Source organism: Sarcophilus harrisii, chromosome 1 (assembly GCF_902635505.1).
Source record: "Sarcophilus harrisii chromosome 1, mSarHar1.11, whole genome shotgun sequence".
Taxonomy (NCBI): domain Eukaryota; kingdom Metazoa; phylum Chordata; class Mammalia; order Dasyuromorphia; family Dasyuridae; genus Sarcophilus; species Sarcophilus harrisii.
In genome coordinates this window covers 360,746,073-360,771,866 of record NC_045426.1, presented here as the reverse complement: position 1 = coordinate 360,771,866, position 25,794 = coordinate 360,746,073, and the positions used below count along the sequence as shown (strand labels likewise).

Sequence of the window (25,794 nt, the reverse complement as noted above, 5' to 3'; positions counted from 1 at the left end):
TTAATGAAAAGAAAGGAAGATCAAAAATAAATAAAATGTGAGAGAATTAAATTCGATGGTCTCTGAGATTTCTTGAAATTTCAGAAATTTAATGTGATTTTTTAACGTCTTTGCTGAGTAGAATTTAACAAGAATACAATTTTTTTTTATGTGTAGTTATATATTTCCATATGCGGGTGGTGTTTTAGATTTATTGCTGTTAGAAAGTAATCTGTGGATTTTATTTCCTGTAGTAGTCTTTGATACCCCTCATCAGATACCTGTAATGATTCTGTGATATTAAAAATGCTTTTTTCTCTACTGTAGGCATTGAGTGAACAATTGACAGAAAAGGAGCTAGAGGAGGGAAGGCTTTATCCACGACTCTCCAATATTCAGGAAGTTTCAATTAATATTGCTATCAAAGTAAGTAATAAATAAAATGTACTACTTTTTTGTAATATATGTGCTTTTGAATTTGACGTTGTGAGAGGGTGACCTGTTGGTGAATGAACACACAAATCAAAACTACATGCAAGCATTTAACTTGGTTTCAAAGTGAGAAAGATAACACAATTGATTTTTGTTGTTGTTGTTGTTGGATATTTGTAGTTAGACCAAATAATCTTTACAATTTTAAATTGTATAGAGAGCGATTTGGAACTATGCCCAAAGAGTTACCAAACCATACATACATACCCTTTGGTCTGTACTACTACTACTGGGTCTGTATCGCAAAGTGATCATAAAAAGACGGAAAGGATCCACATGTGCAAAAATGTTTGTAGCAGTCCTTTTTGTACTGGCAAAGAACTGGAAACTGAGTAGATGCCTATCAATTGGGGAATGGTTGAATAAGTTGTAGTATGTGAATGTTAATCATCACATGTGTGCAATGTTCTCTTGGTTCTGCTCACTTCCCTTAGCATCCATTCATATAAGTCTCTACAGGCCTTTGTGAAATCAACCTGTTCATTATTTTTTACAGAACAATAATGTTCCTTTATATTCCTGTACTATAATTTATTCTGCCATTCCCCAATTGATGGGCATCTACTCAGTTTCTAATTTCTTGCCACTATAAAAAGAACAGCTATTTAGATATTGTTTGACTTATAAAGAGGTATAACTTAACATAAATTTCTGCATCGTAGTAATGTTTCATAAACTTAATAATGAATTCACTAAAGATTTGCTAATTTTCAAAAATAGTTGCCTTTGCTGAGTGCCTACTATGTAGAATTATATACTTATTATAGTAAAACACTTTTATAATATACACTTATAGTAAGTGCTATAGATTATGGAAATGTCTTCTGCCCTCAAGAAATTTTTAATTTAATAAACATGATAAGATATATACACAAATAGCTGTAATATAAAGAAGAATACATTCATTTCATAAGAGAGGTGCTTTTCCAATGCTTCAAGTGTATGAACTGAGTCTTTCAATGATTTGAAAACAGGATAAGGTAGACATTCCAGACAAAGATAGTTACATGAAAAAAGACATAAGAATGAGAAAATATGACATGTTTAAGTATAGGCAGGTAGTTCACTATAGGCAGATTACAGAACATGTGAAAGGAAATAAGCCTGGAAAGGTAAATAACAGCCATATTGAAGAAACCTTTACTTCTAGCCTAAAAAGTCTGAAGTGTTTTTGGTAAACAATAGAATTGAATTGATCTGTTAGGAGATAATTGAAATAGTCTTAAGTATAATTACTAAAGGGCTGAATTAATAATTAATCTTTTCCTGATTTTTCCAATTGCTGGTGTTGGCCCCAATTTATCTTGAATTTTTATATCTGTTTTGTAAACATGGTTCTGTACGTCTTCACGATGTGATAGAATTTCCTTAGTATAGGGCCTTTAATTTTTGTCTCTGCTTCTCTATGATTAACATACTATCCAGTAAATAATGTGTATAAATTTATCTACTACTTGATTAATGTAGATGATCTAAGAATGAGAGGCAAAACAATACCAACATCAAGAGGTTCTTTGGAAATGTTTTCTGGAAAAGATCTCCAACATAAGTTTACTTCTTGGTTACTTATCTCAAAAATGAATTGAAAATTGTGTGGCTATGTAAAAATCATATAACATGGCTTTCTACAAAAATTTATTACTGAATCAAAATAGCCTTTCAAATAATTTTCTTATTCTGTAAAACATACCTTCAAATAATGTCAGTATTTATTGTCGACCACATTAAAAACTTTATCTGTTCTATATCACTAACTGTAGAACACTGACAGGTTTTTTAATTTATTTTATTTTATTTTTTTATTATAGCTTTTTATTTACAAGATATATGCATGGGTAATTTTTTAGCATTGACAATTGTAAAACCTTTTGTTACAATTTTTCCCCTCCTTTCCCCCACCCTCTCTCCCAGATGGCAGGTTGACCAATACATGTTGTATATGTTAAATACAATATATGTATACATGTCCATAGTTATTTTGCTGTACAAAAAGAATAGGACTTTGAAATAGTATACAATTAACCTGTGAAGGAAATCAAAAATAGAGGGATTGGGAATTCTGTGTAGTGGTTCATAGTCCTCTCTCAGAGTTCTTTGACTGGGTTTAGCTGGTTCAATTCATTACTGCTCCATTGGAACTGATTTGGTTCATCTCATTGTTGAAGAGGGCCACGTCCATCAGAATTGATCATTGTATAGTATTGTTATTGAAGAATAGAATGATCTCCTCATTTCACTCAGCATCAGTTCATGAAAGTCTCTCCAGACCTTTCTGAAATCATCCTGTTGGTCATTTCTTACAGAACAATAATATTCCATAACATTCATATACCACAATTTATTCAGCCATTCTCCAATTGATGGGCATCCACTCAGTTTCCAATTTCTGGCCACTACAAAGAGGGCCGCCACAAACATTCTTGCACATACAGATCCCTTTTCCTTCTTTAAGATCTCTTTGGGATATAAGCCCACACTGACAGTTCTTAGCACTCTTCTTTCTCACCCAAATTGTGCCTTTGATGGTTCGTGAAAATTTATTAAGGGGTATCTGAAAAAGGGGATGATACTCAAAGCTTGGAAAAACTCAACATGTTGATTAGTATTGGAAAAAGTATTCCAGAAGACATCAATAACTACAATACCATATGCCTACTTTCCCATCTCTTTAAAGTTTTATGAGAAAACTGACAATATAGCTGCTTGAAAGGGAGGCTGTACATCCAGTTATTATATATAGTCCATCAAAATCTTAGAATTCATACCAGAAAAATAATAATCAAGAAATCCATTGAGAAACTATAAGTGATTTCTTCCACCCTTAAAAAAGGATAAGAAGCTCTTGGCTAATAGGAAAAGGTACTAGCCAAGCCAGGATCATTAATGAGTAGCCTCCAGGAATTGTAGAGATGGCTAAGGACATGAATAGCCTACCAGGTCCTGTATCTAGAGTTGGCAAGAGCAAAGAGCTCCCTGAAAAAAGCCCCAATATAGGAATCTTGCAAATGCTATATAGTATCAGCAGTAACCAGAAGTATGACTCGGTCCAGCTCAGGACCCCAGATCTAGGAGGTTATTAGCTAGCTTAATTTTTTTTTCCCCTCCCTTAAAAGGGCTCCCTAAATATCCAGGCTTAGTAACTTTGTAGTTAGGGCAGAAATTCAAGTGACTGAGCAATACCAAAGAGCACCAACTACACCACTCAAAAGTACAATAAAAGGGATAGAAAAGTAGAACCTCATCCTAGCACAAAGCTCCAAATCAGGAATTAAAGCCAGAAATCTGAGAATATCAAAATATTTTTTTTATATTATTATTATTATAGTAACTTTTTATTGACAGAATCCATGCCAGGGTAAATTTTTTACAACATTATCCGTTGCACTCACTTCTGTTCCGATTTTTCCCTCCCACCCTCCACCCCCTCCCCTAGATGGCAAACAGTCCTATATATGTTGAATATGTCCTAGTATATCCTAGATACAATGTATGTGTGCAGATCCAAACAGTTTTCTTGTTGCACAGGGAGAATTGGATTCAGAAGGTAGAAATAACGCGGGAAGAAAAACAAAAATGCAAACAGTTTACATTCATTTCCCAGTATTTTTTTCTTTGGGTGTAGCTGCTTCTGTCCATCACAAATTATTTTTTTAATGATTAAATCTTTACAAATCATAACAAATCTAGAAATACCCAAAAAGAAAGCAACTCCATAACAACTGCAAGCATAGAGGAAAAATGAATTTTCCACAAGGACAACATGAATACTTAGAAAAAATTAAGCAGGAGATTAAAAATTATAAAAAAGAAGTTCTAGAGGAAGGAAAGATTTGTTGAATTATTTCAGTTCTATTGAACTCTTCATTTTTATATTTAAGGTTTTCTTGTCAGTGATACTGGAATGGTTTGCCATTTCCTTCAGATCATTTTATAAAAGATGAAGAAACTGAGGCAAATAGGATTAACTGACTTGCCCAGAGTCATGCATTCACTTAAGTATCTGAGGCCAGATTTGAACTCGGGAAGATAAAGTTATCCTTATTCTGGCTCTAGACCTTAATAGATTTCTTCTTTTCCTTCATGTACCCATTCAGATGCTGTGTAGTGCCAGTTCTGTTCCCTTTAACCTATCTCTAGTGGGGACTATCCTTTCCTGTTCTGCCATTGCTGCAGACTAGGCTCTCCTTACCCCCCACTTAAATGTGAAGGTAATAGCATAGTCATTGGCTTTGAAGTCAGCATCCATGCTAGGACAGAGCCCTGCATCCCATCTTTGACAATCTTTTTGGCCTTGGCAAATCACTTCACCTCACTAGATTAGATAACCCTCAATGTCCTTCAGTGGCTCTTCATTACCTCTAAAATAAAATAGAAACACCCTAGTCAGACATTTAAAGCTCTTCAAAGCTTCAAAGATTGGCTTTGATTGACTTCTCAATTTTTATTGATTATACTCTTTACCCTATTCTGTCCCCCAACCATACTAGAGCAGTCACTATTCCCCAATTTTATTCTTCCCATTCTATATGATTTCAACCAGGCTATGTTCTTTGGCTGATATTTCCTTCTACATCTTTGCCTAGTAAAATTTTTCTATTCTCAAGACTAATTTCAGGTATAGTGATATCTTTATGATATTTCTTAAAACACCTTCTCTAGGCCCCTTCTTTGCCCTCACAATCTAGCTCATATCATATGTATTTTTATGTATTTCTTCTTCTACCACTTAGATTTTAGGCTTCTTGGTGACAAGGACTATTTTGTTCATTTTTCTATCCTCAGAACTTAGTCTTGCATACTGTAAGTCCTTAATATTTTATTCGTAGTATAGCATGTTGATTTAATTTGTTAATATTATAGCATGAGTTTTATGATGCCTTGATGATGAAACAAATTTTGTCCTGTAATAAGTCTAAATAAAGTGGTTTATATCAATGAGAAAAAAAAAATAAGGAGGGATTGAAAGATGGTATAAAATACTGCCAGATATTAAGTCTGTTTCCTCAAGTTCAATTCTACAGTGGTCTTATAATATTGTTTGGCAATTCTCAAATGAGCCAATGGTTCCAAAATGATGTTTGAGTTATTTTGATGCTTTGGTGAAATAAATAAATGATCACACTATTTAAAGATGAAAGAATCAGTTATTTAAACATCTTTGTTATATATTAGATTATCATTAAATAAAAGATAAATGCATGAAGTTTTTATGCAGTTCTTGATAATCCTTATAAAAGTTTTGTTTTAGATTTCCTTCACAAGCTAATTGTACAATAATTCAGAGTCTGATTCTTTTTGTACAGCAAAATAATGTTTTGGTCATGTATACTTATTGTGTATCTAAGTTATATTTTAATATATTTAACATCTACTGGTCATCCTGCCATCTAGGGGAGGGGGTGGGGGGGGTTAAGAGGTGAAAAATTGGAACAAGAGGTTTGGCAATTGTTAATGCTGTAAAGTTACCCATGTATATATCCTGTAAATAAAAGGCTATTAAATAAAAATTAAAAAAAAAAAGTTTTGTTTTATGTAATTTGCATCATTAGCACAAATGAACAGCATGTTTTTATTCTGTTCAACATCAGACACTTGATTCATTAGTACCTGAAAGAATCAGACTTGCAAACTTAACCAAAATAAACCAGGTTTATAAAGTGTTTAGAAAAGAGCCGTCTGAAAAAAATTCATAAAATTGTTTCAGAGTTTGTTTGGGGTTTTGGACCAGTATTATGAAATATCTAGTGAAATATTTCTTTTTAAGTGCCAAAACCACCTATTGGGGCAGGGAAGAAGAAAAACACATAGTCATTTTCATCTTCTCCCAATAAATTATTTTACCTTTTTCATTTACATTGGGACACATAAGAGCAGTTTCTGATACATTCATAGAAAGAAGTTTAGAAGCCATGCTGTAGATTGGCATCTGGGCTGTACTTGTTCTATTCCTGTACTTACTTTTTATGCTTCAGCTTTCTGATGCACTGCCATTGCCCTACTTGGCATCCCTTCAGTACAATACTGTCTGAATATAATGATCCTATGTTTCATAGCACATTGTTGCCATGTTTCTTGGTATTTAGCTTTTCTGATTTTATATATTATATAATAACTATATTACTATAGGCATATCAATCTCAACATGTTCATAATAGATATCATACTTCCTACCCCGCCTCCCAAATCACCTTTCTTCCCTATTTTTGTTGACCACTACCATTCTTCCATTCATCCAGGTTTGTAATTTTACTATTATCTTCCTCTCCTCAATAACACCTTCCCCCTTCTCTCCACTCACATTGCAACTACCCCTGCCACTACTTGCCTAGATATTTCAATAGCCTCTTCTTTAATTTCCCTGCTCCAGTATAGCTGCCCATGTGGTATTCTTTATCATGTTACCCTTCCTCAAATACCTTCATCGATCTCCTTTATCCTCCCTTCCTCTCTCCCCCCTCTCTTTCTCTTCTCCTTTCTCTCTTCCCCCTCCCATTCCTCCTTCCCTCCCTCCTGTCCCCTCCTCTCTCCTCCTCCCTATCTTTCCCCCCCCTCCCTCTTTCCTCCTCTCTCTCTCTCTCTCCCTCTCCTTTCCTCTCTTCCCCCCTTGCTCTTCTCTTTTTCTCCCTCTATCTCTCTCCCCCAACCCTCTTCTCCTCAATCTAAATATTTCCTTCATGAATCCTTTCCTATCCTGTCTAGTCTCTTCCAGTAGCCAGTGTTTTCCGCATCCTCACTTTGTATTTTATATTTACTTTTTAAAAATAGTTTTTATATTTTTTTTCTACTTACCTCTCAAAACAATTTTTAGCATTCATTTTTATAAGATTTTTGACTTCCAAATTTTTCTTCCTTCTTCCCTTCATTTTTCTTAAAACAGTAGGCAATTTGACATAGGTTATATATGTACCATCACATAAAACATAGCCACATTAAAAAAAAAAAAAATAGGGAAAAAAAAACATGAAGAAAGTGTGTTTGATCTGCATTGAGTTCATCAGTTCTTTATCCAAATGTGGGTAACATTTTCCTTCCTGAATCCTTTGTGCTTTTCATTAGATCCTTGTGATGCTGAAAACTGAGTCATTCATTGTTGATCATCATACAATGTTGGTGATTATTATGTATAATGTTTTGCTGATTCTGCTTAATTTCACTTTGTACCAGTTCATCAATTCTTTCCAAGTTTTTCTGAAATCTGCCTGTTCGTCATTTCTTATTGCACAATAGTATTCCATTACATGTATATATCACAGCTTGTTAAGCCACTCCCCATCCCTCAATCTCCAATACTTTTCCATCACGTAAAGGGCTCCTATAAATATTTAATGTAGGTCCTTTCCCCTTTTTTAATAGTTTCTTTGGGATACAAATCTAGCAATGGTATTGCTAGGTCAAAGGATATACATAGTTTGGTTGCTTTTTTGGGCATAGTTACATTTTGTTCTCCAAAATGATTGGATCAATTTATAATTCCACCAATAGTACATTAGTGTTCCAATTTTCCTATATTCTCTCCAACATTTTTGATTTTTCACATCTTCTCCTGTGACACTCCTGAATTTCTGAGCACTAGATCTTTAGGATCCTCTCTGATATCTTGGATTACAGTAAGGTTTATAGGGACCTCAGAATTCCTGGTTTGAGTAGTGTGGCACAATGATGCCAGGCTGGCATCTGGTTGTTTCCCACAGCTACCAAGGTCCCCACCCTCTGCTTTTGCTCCCTCTGAAAAAAAAAGACTTCTACACTTTGCATGTCCCTTACCTGGTTATGTTACTTGTTTTTCTTAGCTTCTAGCTTGATTTGTGCATTGCTGTGACAGTGTTATAATTGTTGGATTTCTTTTGCTCCTGATTGGATCTGCTATGAACTTCAGGGTTTTTCCTTTGATGTGAAGTCGTACCTCAGAGTTTTAATTTGTATTTCTCTTATCAGAAGTGATTAGAATACTTCTTCATATGATTATGTGTAGCTTTGATTTCTTCATTTGAAAACTGCTCAGTTCTAGTGTTCTGATGAAAATTTGAAATGCTTCTATTTCATTGAATCACCATTTTTTTCCTTGAAGTATAATGCTTAATTTTTTCAAGTAGTTGATTTCCTGGTTGTATTCTTAGCTTCTTTACCTTCCAGTATATTTGTGTGTGTGTGTGTATTTTATATTTACTTACCCATAGACATATGGTTTCTCCACATAGAACATTAGCTGCTTAAGGACAGAGACCATTTCATCTTTCTCTTTGTACTATTGGCAGTTTCCTTCATGTCAGACTTGTTTAATAAATGCTTGATAATTGATTGGCATCTGTATATCAGATCAGCCAGTTATATTGCATTGGAGGTTTCACTTTTCCCAGCTATTTTATTGTTGCTCAATGATAGTTTCTTTCTTGTCTGACAGGGTAGTTTTTCTTTTTCTTTCTTTTGTTTTTTTTTTTTTTTTTTGCTAACTTGTTTTTGTTTTATTTGTGCATTTTACTTTCGATTTACTTGGGAGTTACTATTCGGGTGAAGTGAGGCAAAGGATAGGCAACAAAGAACAGTTTTTATACCCTAAAACAATTTTTAGCCCATTGTGAGCCCCAGCTGTTCCTGACTTAGTATCAAGGCTCACAGTCTTTCATAGGAATTCACTCCACTCTCAGGGTACAACAGCAGGGGGGCTATAAATTACAAAGTGGTTTGTGCAAGATTAAGCAAGGGTACAAGCAAGGAGGGGAGGTCCTGAAATTGTATCCCCAAACTATAGTAGGGGTTAGTTCTTTGAGAAGGCATCGTGTCCATCCCATATGTACTAATAAGAACTGAAAGAACTAAAGATTCTTTTAAAGAACTAAAATTTAACCAAAAAAAAAAACCTTATCATATACTACCCTTGTTTTTTGATAGTACATGCAAACTGCATAATAATATTATTTCTCTTTCAGATTACAGAATATCTGTATGCCAAGAAGATGGCTTTCCGTTACCCAGAACCGGAAAACAAGACTGACTATGTTAGATCAAGAATATGGCGAAGTGATTATGAGTCTTTGCTGCCAGATGTATATGAATGGCCTGAATTTGCATCACATCCTCCCAAAATACTTGAATAGAAGCATTCCTTCTAAAAGGACATTTGCTAAGCTGCAGGGACCTCCTTCCCCACCCTCCCCATTTTTTCCACACCAAGTAGAAAAAATAATTGATATTTGTAGGGTGTTTTTTTTTTTCCCCCATATTTTGTTGTCTTACTCCATTTTGCTTGATTTATTTCTCCAAATATCTATAAATCAGATCTGTGAGAGAATACATCACTTACATTGTTTGTGCGTTTTTAAAAAAGAAAAAAGTTCAAACTACTATATGCTCTAATACAAGCTTGGAGTACATGCCACACCGTATATGTTAAAAATATAAATGCATATGTATTTTTTAGATGTGTTTATTGTATTCCCATTCACTGCTGACTGCCAAAGTAAAATTATTTCTGCCATTATAAGTAATAATCTTCTCCCATCCAATTCCTTCAGGATTATTTAAAATTCACTCCTGTGGAAGTGAAAAACAAATTTTGAATTATAACTTGAAGCTAGAAATCCCTTTAATTAGAAACTCTACACTTTTCTAAAGTCTAGAGGAGTTTTTCCTGGTATCCAAAATGTTATTCCATTTAACATAGACTTTGTGAATCTCTGACAGACTGAGTTGTGAAATAGGAAAAGTTTTCTATATTATTTATTTTATCTAAAATATATTGGGAGGGTGAAATGAGAAGCTAGTATGAGCTTTAGAAAAACTAAGGAAATGGTCAACCAGTCTATTGAAAAATACACCAAAATTGTGATCAGGACCTTTTTTTTTTAAAAATTTTACATAGGTAATATTGGTTTATAATTAACAGCATACTAATTAATTGCTCAATCTTGAAGTTATATTCTGAAACAAGCATAATTTACAATACTTCCATCTTCTTGAATTGCAAATGATTCTTTAAGAACAAGATGTAATACAGAAGAAGACTTAATATAATGTATCATATTCATAAATTATTCAGCTAAATAGTCCCCTTCATAATCATCTCTTTGGGAATCTCTTGTGTTTCCTCCAACTATCTTGCCATTTCTCACATTTTTAGAATTCTTTGGAGTTATTTTTAGAATACTGGGATCTTTTTGTTTTGATTTTTACTAAAAATTTTCATTCTCATGAGGTGGATTTGAGTTTTAGAAATAGCTAAAAATTGTTCAGAGGCAAGTGTGATATATGAGGTGGGTTAGGAAGATGAGTGTATCTTTTGCAAGTTAGGGATTTAAGCATAAAATAATGAGATTAATTTTCTTTCCTTTAAACTGAGTTTTAGAGGCAATTCCAAACCAAGAGTTTGAGATTTGAAAAACAACATTTAATTGGAAATATACATTTTGGTCATCATAGTAATTTGTAATCTCATTTCAGATGTGTGAGTTACTTGATTTTCTTCACAATAGTCATGTATTCTTCTAACATTATAGAAAAATGTGTAGTGGCTCTTAGGAGAGGAATCTTTTTTTTCTTTCCTTTGTTTCATTTCTTCAATGGAAAGAGTTGAAAAATGGATTGATGGTAATTCTGAGGATGATTAAGTGTTTTTTGAAACTCAGAAACCTTTCAATTGATCCCCATTGTTTAATATGACTTCATAGGAAATTTGATTTAAATAATTATAAATGGATGCCCTGATTATTCACTATGTTTTGTAAATCTATTTCCTATGAAATAAGTAAATTAGGTCCATAGTTATGCATTTTTCATGCTTAGAGACGAAGCATTTAACTTTTTTTCCTCCTCATTGCTCTTCATTTAAAATAGGTAGCCTTTAAAATGATCCTATCCATAAAATTGTAATAATTTGAGGTTCTAATGTAGTATTAAATGGTGGGCATAATTATAGATTTCTTTCAGTTATTGTTTTTTGAAGCCAGGAACTATGAATTAGAAAATAAATTTTACGTTCTTGGTAAATATGTCCATTGCTATATTTTCAGTATATAATTATGCATTTTAGAAATAAAATGAGCATATTTAATGAATGCCCTTACATATATCTCAAATAAAGCAGTAAGTTTTGTGTTTTCTTGTCTTGGGTGAAAATGGCTTACAGATTTTGGTAATATAGTTTTTAAGAAAATGTCAGGAAAAGAAACTTGGTAGTATAAGTTTTTTAAAAATCTAATTCTTAAATAATATGGTATCTTTAAAGCTGCTAGACACCAGTGTCCCTTCTTGTGACAGAAAACTAAGGAGAATTTTATTTTAATAATAGAAGTCTGCTAGTTTCATGTGATTATGACTCCAGATTTCATGTTTTGATTCTTAGTGTTACTCAAGAATTGTACTTTCTAAATTGACTACAACAATATGTACACTGGCTGAAAATATTAATATTGAGAAGTAGATTGGGAAAAAACAGGAAATAAACTATAATTTTTTTGATTTTCTATGAAATTATGTCTGGGGAAAATGTAATTAATTTCATAAGGAACAGAGAAATAGTTTCACCTTATAGGAGAAAGAAGGAACTAGAACCACTGTTGATTTGTCAGAGATGGTTTAATAGTCCAGAGTAAAAAAATATTATAATCTGGTACCAGATACAGTGTAGGCCAAATGGAGCACTTATGTAAGAATAAGGGAAAAGATTGCTTCACTGATGTCCTTTCCCCAATTGAAAGAAGGTTAATTTACACTATAATGGGGAAAGTATGTGAGTGTGAGATTTTGGTTAAAATGCTAAAAGTATTAAAATGTGGTATGAGTTTTAAATTCAATACTGTGAATAGTTTTCTGCATTTTAAATATTTTTTTAAAATACCAACTCAAATGATGTTTTTTTACATAGAATGACTTTTCATCTATTTTTGCTATCTTAGTGTTTACAGTCTATAAGTTTACTTAAATTTAAGGTATCAGTCTGAGAATAAATGTAATTTGTTTGAATTGAAGATAATGCTTCAGAAGATTTCCTGAAAATACATCTAACTACAATGTATTTCTTTGTATTGGTTTAGAAAAAGACTCATCAAATATGAGAACCATTTTTTACTTTGTAAAGAGTAATCTTGAAAAAAAAAAAAACAAGTCCTGCTTCTCTGAATTCAGATTGATTGTTTTAGGATTAATGTGTAATGGTTGTTAAATGTTATCTACAGCTTGGAGTCAGTAACAGCAATTATAAACAAATAGTAAGTAACAGTTGTCACAAAGCTTCCAGGGGGGAGATAATGGAGAAATTCTTTTCCTATACTTCATTCAGATATTATCCATATTCATTGCCATTTCTTCATACTATACATTGTTGAATTCACTAACAATAATGGGGTCAGTTTTATAGGAGCACAGTTATAAGAGCTCTAATTAAAGTTCCCAATCCTGAAATTTCACTTTTAAAGGAGTAGATGCAATTGGCAGTGCTTGTATTTTGTATCTGAAATTACATATGTTCAGATGCTGCTATATTAATAAATTAGAAAGTTACAATGAGACATGTCACCTGTTATGAAATAGTACTTGATTCTCTGATCTTTTGATATGCATCAAAATTATTTTCTACCAGTATTGAAATGAGCACTCTGCAGACTAACATTTAAATGTATCCATTAGATACAATAGATTAAATGTATCGATTAGAATAATTCAACTATTAAAAAATTCCTGGTCCTTTAATGTGGATGAGATTTTTCAGTATTTTAATTTAACCAGCAAATTTTCCCATATTATAGTAAAGTAATTGGGTTAAATGCAGTGTTGTATCTTGTAATAGCAAACATAGAATTAGGCCTATAGTGTTTTCAAATCAATTAAATATGAGTGGACTCAAGAAAGGCCAGTAGTCTTTATGAAATGTTGATTTGCTTTCACTGAAAATTCCATGCAAAATGGATTTGAGAATTCTAAATCTTTTTGCTTTTTTATAAAGGGAAAGTGGGGTAAAAATGAAAATATGTTAAAAGTTCAGTTGCAGAAATTGTACATTAAATAAAATGTCTTTAAAAGCTTTGTATCTTTTCTGTAACAGCTTCTTGCTAAAAAGCTGTGTTTTTATATTCTACTGTTATCTATTCCATATAAAAAAACGTTAAACCCTTTTTTGTTACTCTTATTCTCTGGTGTTGAGCAAATCTTTTAAGCTTTATGTTTGAGGAGGAAATCTTGCTGATAAATTAGGACTTTACTTGATTTTCATGATTTGTTCAATGTTCTTAGGTCAGTGATTTTTTTTTTAATGCTTTTTCAAATTAAAAAATACTTAACCAATCATTGATTGTAACATTCCAGTTCTAGCATAAATTAGTAATACTCAAGATATGAAAGAGAGTGATGAGACAAGAATAATTATTTCACTAAGCCCTTTCATTTCAATCTTGAATATAAATGACTTTTAGTTTCGAAAATTATCTTAAATGAAACACTCATCTACTGTTCTCTTAAAGTTATCTCTTTCATCCTTTTCATGTTTTACCTCTCAACTTTTGTTCAGTTGCTTCAGTCATGCCCCACTTTTTGTGACCCCATTTGGGGTTTTCTTGGCAAAGATACTGAAGTAGTTTGTCATTTCTTTTTCCAGGTCATTTAGAGGAAGCTGAGGCAAGCAGGGTTGAGTGAATTGCCCCAAGTCAAATAACTAGTGTATTAGGCCAGCTTTAAACTTGGGTCCAGTGCTCTTAATGTTCTGCACCATCTAGCTGCCCTTAACTCAGGATTTTTAAAATTCCCATTTTATGCTAATATATTCGTTTTGTAGAAAGTATTAGATAATACCTACTGCATGTACATGTATAAGTGCAACTTCATGTGTACATAATTTATTACAGGATAGGAAAACAATTAAAAACTGATGAGCAGAAAGTTAAATACTTGAATTTAATTATAAATGTTTTCCTTCACTTTTCTCAAAATGTAGAATTGAGCAAAGAACTACAACAATTTTTTAACCAATTATACTGTTTCACAAACTAATCTATTACATGAATTGATTATTGATTTAAAGGAAATCTTATACTACAAAAATCATTGCTTACTATTTTCCCCCATTAATATTTAAGGTAAAAAAAAGAATAATTCCTTTTTATGTTGATTATTCATGAGAATATAAATTTAAGGAGGGAAAATGTTTGTATGCAACATTGATTTATTATATGAAGGTCTAGTAATCAGTCATAAGAAATTTATGTGAATTTTTTTTTTCTCTTTTAGGGCATTATAATTGATGTGTTCTGGTCTTATATTTTCTTAGTAAAATTTTCGTATTCATAAATTATGCTTATGTATTTGTTCTTAAGTATACCATTGTATATATTGGTTACTTTTTTAAATGGCTTATCTTAAAACTTTAAAATAACTCCAGAATGCCTAATTCATTGAAAATATTACCGATTTCAATTTACATTGTGGCATGTTGTGTTCTCTGATGTCTTTTTCTACCTGGCTATGTCCTCCCAAAATACTTATCTCTGTTGTACTTTCATCTTAAACTATAGAAAAATGCAATATTGGACCATAAATTCAAGATTGTACATTTTATTAGGAAGGAAAAATAAAGTAAAAACCATGTTACAATGTATAAAATAATTACCATCTTGCACCATTTTTAAACTAATTCTTTCAGAAAAGTTCTGTGGTATTATCAAAATTAATTAATAGTTGGGGCAGCTAGATGGCAGTGGGCAGAGCAGCAGCCCTGGAGTCAGGAGGACCCAAGTTCAGATTTGACTTCAGACACTTCGCACATACTCGCTGTGTGACCCTGGACAAGTCACTTAATCCCGTTGCCTCACCAAAAAATAATTTTTAAAAAATAATAGCTAATATTTATATAGCACTGTGTGTCATGCACTGTACTAATTATCTCATTAGATCTTCACCACAATCCTGGGAGTTGCTCCTATTTTCCTTATTTTACAGTTGAGGAAACAAGCAAACAAGTGACTTGCCTAGGGACACATAGCTAATATGTGTGACGGGTCCGAGATCAGATTTGGACTCAAGACCCAGAACTCTTAAGCACTGAATTACCTTCTAAAAGAAAGATTTTACCTTTCATAGAGATCATGAGCAGGGCCAACTGGAAAGTGTTCTTGCTCATCCTTTGCAATGGCTATGTCTTTACTGCTATTACATTCAGCTCCCATGCATCTTCTCTAGACAGTTCTGCTTTGAGAGGGGAGTATTCCAAGGTTAAAAAAAAATTCAGGTGTTAAATCAATAAGCGTTTATTAGGTGTCGTGATAGAATCTGGAGATACAAAGACAATTGCTGGCTTAAAAAAAGATTATGTTGTATTGGATTATACATAAATACAAAATATATGGAAAATTTAAGGTAATCTGTGGTATAGAAGGACCATAATAACTGGGGGATTAGGAGAGGTTTCCTGAAGAAGGCAGGCCTCAAAGAAACAAGGGATTGGAAATGAGATAAAAGGTTATTCATGCATGAGGGCCAGCCAGTGCAAAGGTAGTGAAACAAGACAGAATGTCATGTGCAGGACACTAAGAAGGTTGCTTTGCCTGAACTGTGCAGTGCAAAAGGGGGAGGGAGGGGAATGTAGAATAAAATTGGAAAGATGGGTGAGATTGTAAAGAATTTTGAATTCTAAATTTGTAATTTACCTGAGAAGAAATAGCCAGTGGTGTTTACTGATCATGGAATAGATCAGTTTTGCAATTTAAGAAAACCACTCTGGCAACTGTTTAGAGAAGATGGCTAAAGAGGGAAGATCAGATGCAGGGAGATCAATTGATAAGAGAGCCTGAACTAGGGCAGTGGCTATGATGTAGGATGAAAGAAACAAATGTAGAGATAGAAGCAGCAAGGCTTGGCATCTGAATGGAAATATAGGGTGTGTGAAAGAGAAGGGTTGATGATAGAAGTACAGGTTATAAATGTTGATTGGATGATTATGCACTCAACAGAAATAAGAAAATTAAAAGAATGGGTTTAGGAAAAGTTACATTTAAGCTGATGGGGTTACTGAATGTTGAGATAAATGGGCTCAGTACAGAGCTTTATGATACATCCATAATACAGCATTAAGTATATAGTAAACCAATAAAGGATATGAAGGAGGGGTAATCATTAAGAAAATAAAAAAAGATGTTAGGAAAGACTCACAGAAGATAAACTATTAAGGAAATGGTAGAGGCTGATGTCAAATGCTAGAGAAGTCAAAATATGACAACTGAAAAGGTAATTTAAGATTTGCAATTGAAGGAGGATTTAGGGAATATGGTTGAGTAGGTTGGTAAATTTCAAGTTCTCCAGATTTCCTCCACAAATAAAACAAATTTGTGCCTCAGGGCATAGACTCACCATATGGACTGGTGAAAAATCAAGAAGATGAGGCAGAACAAGGGCTTCTCCAGGTACAACCCAAGAAAATCTGAAGAAATTAGAGATTAACCGTGTGCAGTGCAACTACCTCTACCTCAGAAACACTATATGGGGAGCCCTGGAGCTGGTTGGGTTTGACTGGCTCCTCAGCAGGAATCACAGAAACTTAAACCATCTGGATTGTTGTGGAGTCAGGGTCTGATTCCAGGAATTCTTAAGTGAACCTTTACTGATTAGGAGTGCTGGGTTTAGCTATGCCGCCGAGCCAGGATCTTGCATGAGAAAGAACCAGCATACCCATGAGGGCAGAAGCTGTGGGACTAGGATGCTGCTGATGCAGGGCACTTGCTAGACGATAGAGCTCTTGATTTGGGGTTTCAAGTCTGAGAGAACTGAAGTGAAGCTTGAGGCACCATCTCCCCCCATCCTATGATTAGAGGTACTTATACTAAAAATAACTGGCAAAGAAGAAGAAAAACCCACCATAGAAATTTATGATGGGAATAAGGAAGAACAGGGTTCATCTTCAGAGGAGGACACAGAAGTAAAAAAGTTGCTCTGTTCCAAAGAGTAACATTAAATGGCTCCCTGCTCAGAGGGAATTTATAAGACCCAAAAAAGAATTTAAAAATCAAATGAGAAACATTGAGGAAAAACAAAAACTATCCATGAAAAGATTATGAAAAAAAGTTAGCCAAATAGAAAAGAATATTAGTCTCAAAAATGAAAATTAGAATTGGGTAAGGGAAAGACAGTAAAACTATGAGACTAAAAAATAAAACAGTATTAAGAATGAAAAAATAGAATGTGAAATGTAAGAAATACAACAGATTTGGAGAACCGATCAAGAAGAGAAAATATAAGAATAACTGAACTACTTGACAGTTGTGACCAAAAAAAGAACCTTGCACAATAATGCAAGAAATTATACAAGAAAATTGTCCTGGAGTGATAGAACATGAGAAGAAAGTAGAAATAGGAAAAATCCACTGATCACCACCTCAAAGAGATCCTTTGTAGAAAACACATAGGAATATTATTGCCAAATTTAAAAAAAAAATCAAAAAAATTTTGCAAAAAACAAGAAAAAAAAACATTCAACTACAATTGTTGCTGGGGCTAGAACAACAGGGGACTTAGCAGTAGCCACAATAAAAGACCACAGATCTTGGAATAATTTTTATTTACAATCTAAACAATTAGACTTGTGACCAAAAATATATCTAGTAAAATTATAATACTGAATGATGGGGGAAAAAAACGGACATTCTACGAACCTGCAGATTTTCAGGACTTTCTATCAACCAAACCCAAACTTAATAGAAAATTTAACATATAAGAGCCAAAATCAAAGAAATTTCAAGAAACTCAACATGGAAAAATTGTGGGAGTTTTTTACATGGGAAATGTATAGCATATGTTTAAAATTCATATTGATAATAAGATAGTTCAAAAGAAAGATTGGGGCAGTTAAGGTAAAAATAGCAATCATGTCATACAAATGAGGTACAGAGGAAACATACAGAGGCATTAGAGAGGGAAGGAAGACTTGTAGTTCTGAAAACCTAACTCACATTGGGAATGGGTTAAATGGACAACGCTACATATATGCCACGAAGGGTTTAGCACCCTCCAAAATCTATAAAGAAATAAGGAGGGAAGGATGGGTAGATGGGGAAGCAAAGAGTAAGAGAAGAAGACGAGGGATCCATGGGTGAAGGGAGGTTAAGTAATAGCAAGGTAAGTTTTTAAGAGCAGAATTAAAAGCAAAGAATCATCAGGGAAAGGAAAAGATAGACATATATATGTCTATATATGTATACATAGATAAATCTTTTTTAACTATATCCTGCTTGGGGATGATGGTGAGGGAATGAAAGAGGGAAAAAAGAATAAAATAAACAAGGTGTGCAGCAAAGAACAAAGAGAAACTATCAAATAGAAATACCTTACCTAGATTTTACCTATCAAATACTCCTGACTTAACAGTTTAGTAACCTTGTCAAAAAGTGAAATTTTAATCTGACATGACCTGTTCTTGAGCAGGGCATACTTATTCTTTGTAATCACTGGTTAATTTTCAGATGTTCTCCAATGCCCCCCCCCCAATGATAAGTAGTTGGGGGTGGTAGGTGGTATATAGTTAATTTCTCCCCTTCCTCCATCTCTGCTGCTATAGATACAGAAAGCTATAGATAATAAAGTGTTAATGTGTAAATGACATATAAAAACAGATCTAGCCTTGATGTTGCTTAGTCAAGTCAAAAAAACTTTCCTTATTGAATTAGAAATGAAGCTGGCCACAAGCCTGATCTGATGTCCTTTAAAAAGCTAAGTCTACTAGCCCTGAGGACATTAAGGCAGATAGCAACCTTGGGGAGTATGAACCCCTTTACTACCAGAAAACAACAGCAGAAAGATTATTGTCTCCTCCCCTGAATTAGCCATGGCATCTACTCACTCAGTAGAGGATATTGCATCCAGCCAGATATACAGAAAGACACATGGGGACCAAAATATGATGGATGGATTTGATGGTTAAGGAGCATGACACCTGGCAGTTCCTTGAGAGAGCTATCTGTGATTTCAATGGAGAATTAGCTCTGACAATTAGGAGCTGCACAGACCCAGGGAGCACTGGGGAGTGATTTGACCAAGAGAGAACAAAATGAGAACATCATAAGGAAAAAGTGGACATGAGAGACTTGCAGTACAATAGATACAAATTGTTTAGACCATGTGCTTCACTACAGTGTACTAAGTTACTAAGTATATGCCATTTGTTCCTTCTAGTGCACTGTGTATGTGTGTGTGTGTTTAGGGGAAGTGTTCCAGATTTATTAGGGGATGTTTTATAATTATTACATCAAATGACTGGCTATTAAAGATGAATTCACCATTGGGAATTTGGGAGCTATCATTTTAGGACTACAATTCCACAGACTACATTTGAAACTGAGTAGTTTCATGGCCCCAAAGAGATAAAAGAAGACACTCTATTTCTTTGCAAAAGTACCATGTTATGGCAAGAAACTGGAAACTGAATGGATGCCCATCAATTGGAGAATGGCTAAATAAGTTATGGTATATGAATGTTATGGAATATTATTGTTTTGTAAGAAAAGGGAAAGGTAAAGTGAAAAAAAAAACTTTTTCATATCATATATTTTGAATACATAAATAGAAAACTAGGCAAATAAGGAGAGGTGGGTAGGGAAATAGATAATACTTAAATCTTCCTTTTAAAAAAAATGTTCATTTTTCATTTCTTTTAAATGTTTCAATCAAATACAATTAAGTTGAAATACAGATATAGAAATATATTACCTTCTTAAGTGCTGTTGATTTGGAACAAACAAAATAGCATCCCTTCCCCTTGGTTTATCTGCAATTACAGTGTTTGCTAAACATTAATTTTTATGTAAATTAACATCTACCCTAACCCCAGAAAATCCTTTATATGGTGGCAGATTTTCAGTTGATATTTTGCAGCAAGAAATTTGTCAGAAGTGCAAATGTATTTATGTGGTATCTGCTCTTTCCATAAACATTGTTCATCAGACAAGAAATCATGTATAACTGCAAGTTATTCAGAAGCACTGATGAACAAGAACTATATTTTGACATAGGAATAATCATTTCACTAGGGAAGAAAATCTTGATAACAGTATCACCACTAGTGTAATATATTTTCTTACTTTTTTGCAACTTTTTATACCAATTTAAGAAATGAAATAATTTATAATTATTTTAGCAGAAACAAGCTCTTTAGCATTAGTCTTATACTGTGCAAAGAATATTTTGATATTACTAAATCCCACTGAATAAATATAAATAGCCTGTAGGGATTAAAAAAAAAAAAAAGCAGGGTTCTTCTACTTTTATAGCTATTACTGTTTGAGATGACTATTTGTACTAAAGATATTGTTTTAGTTAGACCAAGGCATTTGTAATCTGGCATTTGTAAATCTCACTTTTTTAACTGTCAAAAAGAGGGCAGGATATGCATATTTGGGTGTGGAAATACATTTCACTCAATAGGGAAACAGGAAGGAAAGAGGCAAGTTAGAATAAAAGAGGATAATTTCAGGGAAGGATTAGTCATAAGCAAAATAAAGTCCAACAATGGTTAATACATGGAGAAGAGGGACTCCTATGTGTATTCATTTCTGAATATGGGCAATGTGGGAATTTTATTATTGTATTTTATTATATTTGGTTTGTTTTTCTTTTTTTTTAAGCTGGGGGCAAAGCATGGGAAAGAAATAAATTTTAGTTTTAAAATTAAAATAAAATAAACGTGTAATCTGGAGTAAGATTTATCTTCTTGAATTTAAATTTGGCCTCAGACAAGCTGTAAGACTTTGCACAAATCACTTAACCCTATTTGCTTTATTTTTTTTCTTCATCTGCAAACTGAGCTAGAGAAGGAAATAGAAAATCATTCTAGTAACTTTGCCAAGAAAACTCCAAATGGTCTTGAAGAGTAGGCTACAAATGAAAATGATTGACCAACAATGGCAACAAAATGTGTAACCTAGAATGGGTAGGATGGGAATAATGTCCATATTTCTCCCTTTAACATGAATTACTTTGCTATGTTGTCCTGTTGCCACTTTAACTGGCAGAGAACCTACCCCTCAGGGAATGAAACATGGGTAAGATTCAAAAGGAAGAAGCATAGTGAGAACAAATTTTGGGAAAGGTAAGTCTGTGTAGAACACTACCCTGGGGACCTAAGCAGTTATAGGGTATGTCCAGAACTATAATAGAACCAGCTGGTCATGGAGCAAGGCATGATGGCTGCGCAAGCTCAAGTGCAGCACTCGGACTCTTACAATGTTAGGGTAAATTGAGTAAGGCCTTCCTTGATTGAATGGAAGTATGAATGGCTCCTCTGAAGCTAACTAATGGGAAGGATAGGGAAACAATGATTAAGCCAAAATAAATATGCTGAGGTTTTAGGGCAGTGTGATGAAATGTCTCAAAAGAATTTATAGGTTTAGACCATTTTCAAATCAAGAGGCAAAGATATCATTACACTGTTAGCATCAAGCTAAATTCCAAAAGGGAGTTTAGTGATAACAAGGAGAAAATGTGGACTAAGTATCCCAGTGGAACTCACAGTTAACAAGGGGCAGATGCCATAAGGCAGGCTAAGTTCCTAATGAACTAGCAATTAAGATGTGGAAGAGCAGGGCCTTATATAGTAGAGAAATAAGTGGGGGGTGAGAGTGGAGGTGGGGATTGACATACAGTAACTATAGGGGTCGAGATAATACTGTCGATTCAAGAAAATTAGTAAGGGCCCACTTCAACAAAAACTCACTTAAGGCCAATTTAAATTCAACAGAGACATTCTATCAATGCCCCTCTTTATGGCCCACCTATTTGCTAAGGGCCTGGTCTTTTGTTTGGGTCTTATTCACCCCATTAGCAGGACATGAACACAAGTTACAAAGAATGGGCAAACAAATTTTGTGATCTGCACTGTTGAAGGCGACAGCCAAATGATGACATCACATTTGAATATTTGAAAATTCTCTAGTATAGTACACAGCACAAAATTGGTGCTTAAAAATGGAATGGGAAAGCATTTCTTAAGTGCTTACTAGTCCCAACCACTCACTGCATTAAATCTTGAGACTACAAATAAAGAAGCAAAACAATTGGCTCTCAAGGTGCTCACATTCTAATTAGGAGAGACAACCCACATAGGAGGATACAATTTAGGAATACATGGAAAGGCCAGGTGATCCTTCAGGCATATGGGCCATTCAGATGAAATTCAAATTAAAAAGTAACAGGGCAGATGCTTAAGGCTTGATGGTCCTGGGAGAGCAATAGTAGAAAGAAGGTTTCAAGAAGAAGGAGGGTAACAGGCCTAAAAGTCTGAGTGAAGCAGGGTTCTGTGTTATTCAGGCAGGGCATGAGTAGGGTAAGCAAATATCTGGGAAGGGTAGCTGGTACCTGGTAGGAAGTAGGCAGTAGGGTTAGGACCTGGCAAGGGAAGGGCTTCCTAAATTGATGTTCCTTTCAGACAGCTGACAAGCTGGGTTTGATTGGGCTTTGGGCCCTATTTGCTCTCTGATTATCTATTACAAATGCTTACTGACTGATTTTCTTTTCCATATAAATTTCCTCTTCACATTCTATGGCTCAGTTCAAGTTCCTTAGTCTTGAGTCACCTCATCATTCCTCTTGGATCTCTTTTGCATTTTTCTGAAATATTTTCTCTATATATGCCTTATTGTGCCTACTTGATTTTCATCTTCTGGGCAGCAGGGACCTTAGTCTGGCTTTTCTTTTGATCTATTCATCACCCAGAACTATATCATGAATGCATTTAGAATCACTGTCATTGTATGTTGGATCTGCAGTTGGAAGCTTCAGCAGAGGCTGAGTACTCCAAACCTGGTTCAAGACCAGAAAGTCGCTCAAGTTTGAACATGAGACTAAGTGAAATGTATGCTTATGGCACATGGTAGAGTTAACAAATGGAGGTTTACTTAGCCACATGAAGAGAATGAGCTTCAGGGAAGATACAGCATTAATTCAGCAGAATGCTACTTTTCTGTACTAATGTTGGTTATCTTGCTCCTGAGAAAGGAGCCAAGTGATTCTTCATGACCCCAGTTGACATTCCCAGGTCACCGCAGTTTTTAATTTCCTGAGCTAATTAGTCTCCAGGACAATTTCAATAACCTTTTAGAGAAAAGAACTAGCCTAGCCCATATCTCAGGGGACCATGAAGATATTTCTCCTATCACATAGGATATTTAATCCAATCCCCTCATTTTAAATACAAGGAAATCATGAACTAGAGAGTTAAATAAATTGTTCAAGATCACATAATTACATAAGTTACAGAGTTGCCATTCAAATTTGGGGCAAAGTCCACCCTTTCCCACCATATTCCTTTTACCCTTGACTTTATGAAGAGAAGAGAGGCAGCTTTAAACTGACAACCAAAACAGCTATGATGTTGCACAAAGCTGTGCAAGTCAGTAAATATGGTGGATGACAAGTCAGGATCCAAAAATATCCAAACAGGTACAAGTGCAGATAAATGTGAAGTTTTACACTTGAATTTAAAAATCAGTTTCACAATTACAAATGGGAATCAAGTGGCTAGGTAACAGTGCATCTGAATAAGGTCTGGGACTTTTAATGAAATGCTAATGTGATAACATTATGGTGTTTTGCAAACTTAAAGCATCATAATAACAAAAGCAATGGGTAGCTAGTTGGGATAGTGGATAGAGTACTAGGCCTAAAATCACAAAGACCTGAATTTATATCTGATCCCAGACACTTATTAGCTAAGTGACTCTGGGCATGTCACATAACCCTGCTTGTCTCAGTTTCCTCATATGTAAAAGGAGCTAGAGAAGGATATGGCAAACCATTCCAGTATCTTTGCTAAGAAAAATCTCAAATGAGGTCATGTGACATGGCTGAAAAACAACAATATTATATAAGTTCAATATGAATTAGTAACTAATAAAGTTACTATGATTTTATGTTGCATTAAGAGAGGTATTGATGAGGTTTAGATTTGGGATACCCAAATGAAATGAGGGTTTCTGGTGGTCAGGGAGTTAAATAAGGTCTAGTGGTAGGTTTGGGGTTCAGGGTATCAAATGGAGGGGTTTGTCTCCCCTACAATCCCTTGGGATTCAGCACAAGCATAGGTAATTTACAGACCCGAAAACCTAGATTGATAAAAAAGATTTATTATTATGGGGATTGGAAGTAAGGTTAAAGTCTAGTTAGGGAAATAGGTGAGAGTAAAGAGGGGATAGCACTGGAAACAGTATTCCAGTGGGCAGAGGCCCTTGACGTGCCAAGCTAGCATAGCATAGCATGGCATGTTTGAAACTTCTGCAAGGAGAGGATTTTAGTTTGGCTCTTTTTATAATGAGAGATTTATCTAAAATGGGCCCATGGGTGGAGTCCCAAGTTGGCTCCTTGCTGGGTTTCATCGAGGTCTAGAATTTGCTTGGTGGGGGTTGGGAAACCCAAGCAGATCATTAGAATGGGGGCTGAGATGGCCCAAGTTGGCTCAGATCCCATGGGGGCTGGGACAAGCCCGGATCTCCTATTGGAATTCAAAGGGATGCTTTTGACCAGGATTTGTGAATCAAAGACCCTAGTTTCCTGGATTGATAATACCTCAGCCAGGAGGGATTGGAAATCAGAAAGGAATAAATCAAACTGAAAGGAATCACAAATGTAGTTTCTTAAAGGAACCACAACCTACTTCATTATAATGTCCAGAATAAGGGACATAATTGTTCAATGTCCAATAAATATTTATTAAGTGCTTACTATGTGCCAGATACTATACTAAGTGAAATGATATAAAGGTACCATAAGTGGTAATATAGAATAGAAATATGAAATAGATTGGGAGAACATAATTGTAAAAGAATATTATAAAAATAGTATAATAGAGATTTGAATCTGACTGAAACAATCATGACAGAGGCATCCATCACAAATAACAGAGATTTGCTATTTTATTACAGCACATGGGCTCAAATAAACATGACTAGGTAAAGCTCCCCATCTCCTATCTACTTGTTCCTGAAAACCCTGAAATTCATAGTAGATCCAATCAGGATCAAAAGAAATCCAACAATTATAAATGACACAGAATTACACAAATCAGCCAGATGTTAAGAAAAACAAATATCAACATGACCAGATAAGGGATATGCATAACCTAGAAGTCTCTTTGTCCAGAGGGAGCAAAAGCAGAGGGTTCCTCTGAGAAAGTCCCAAGGTGCATTCCTTTGTAGCCCTGGGGAACTGCAATGGGAAGTGACCAGAGGCCAGCCCACAGCCCTCAAACCAGGAATTCTGTGGTCCCCACAGACCAGAATCTAATCCAAGACATCAGAGAGGATCCTAAAGATCTCGTGCTCAGAAATTCCAAGATCCAGGGGAGCCACACAAGAGGTAAATGTC

The 25,794-nt window shown here is 34.4% G+C and overlaps 1 protein-coding gene across 1 annotated transcript in view; it reads left to right on the top strand.

The window, feature by feature from the left end:
• The window catches only part of ME2 (malic enzyme 2), a 69,991-nt gene extending 56,804 nt beyond the window's left edge, over nt 1–13,187 (top strand). The window contains exons 15-16 of the mRNA XM_003759547.4: nt 307–405; nt 9,399–13,187. Coding sequence (XP_003759595.1) covers nt 307–405; nt 9,399–9,566 — 267 coding nt within the window. The 3' untranslated portion in view covers nt 9,567–13,187. The remainder of the gene's footprint in view (nt 1–306; nt 406–9,398) is intronic.
• The last annotated feature ends 12,607 nt before the right edge of the window (nt 13,188–25,794 follow it).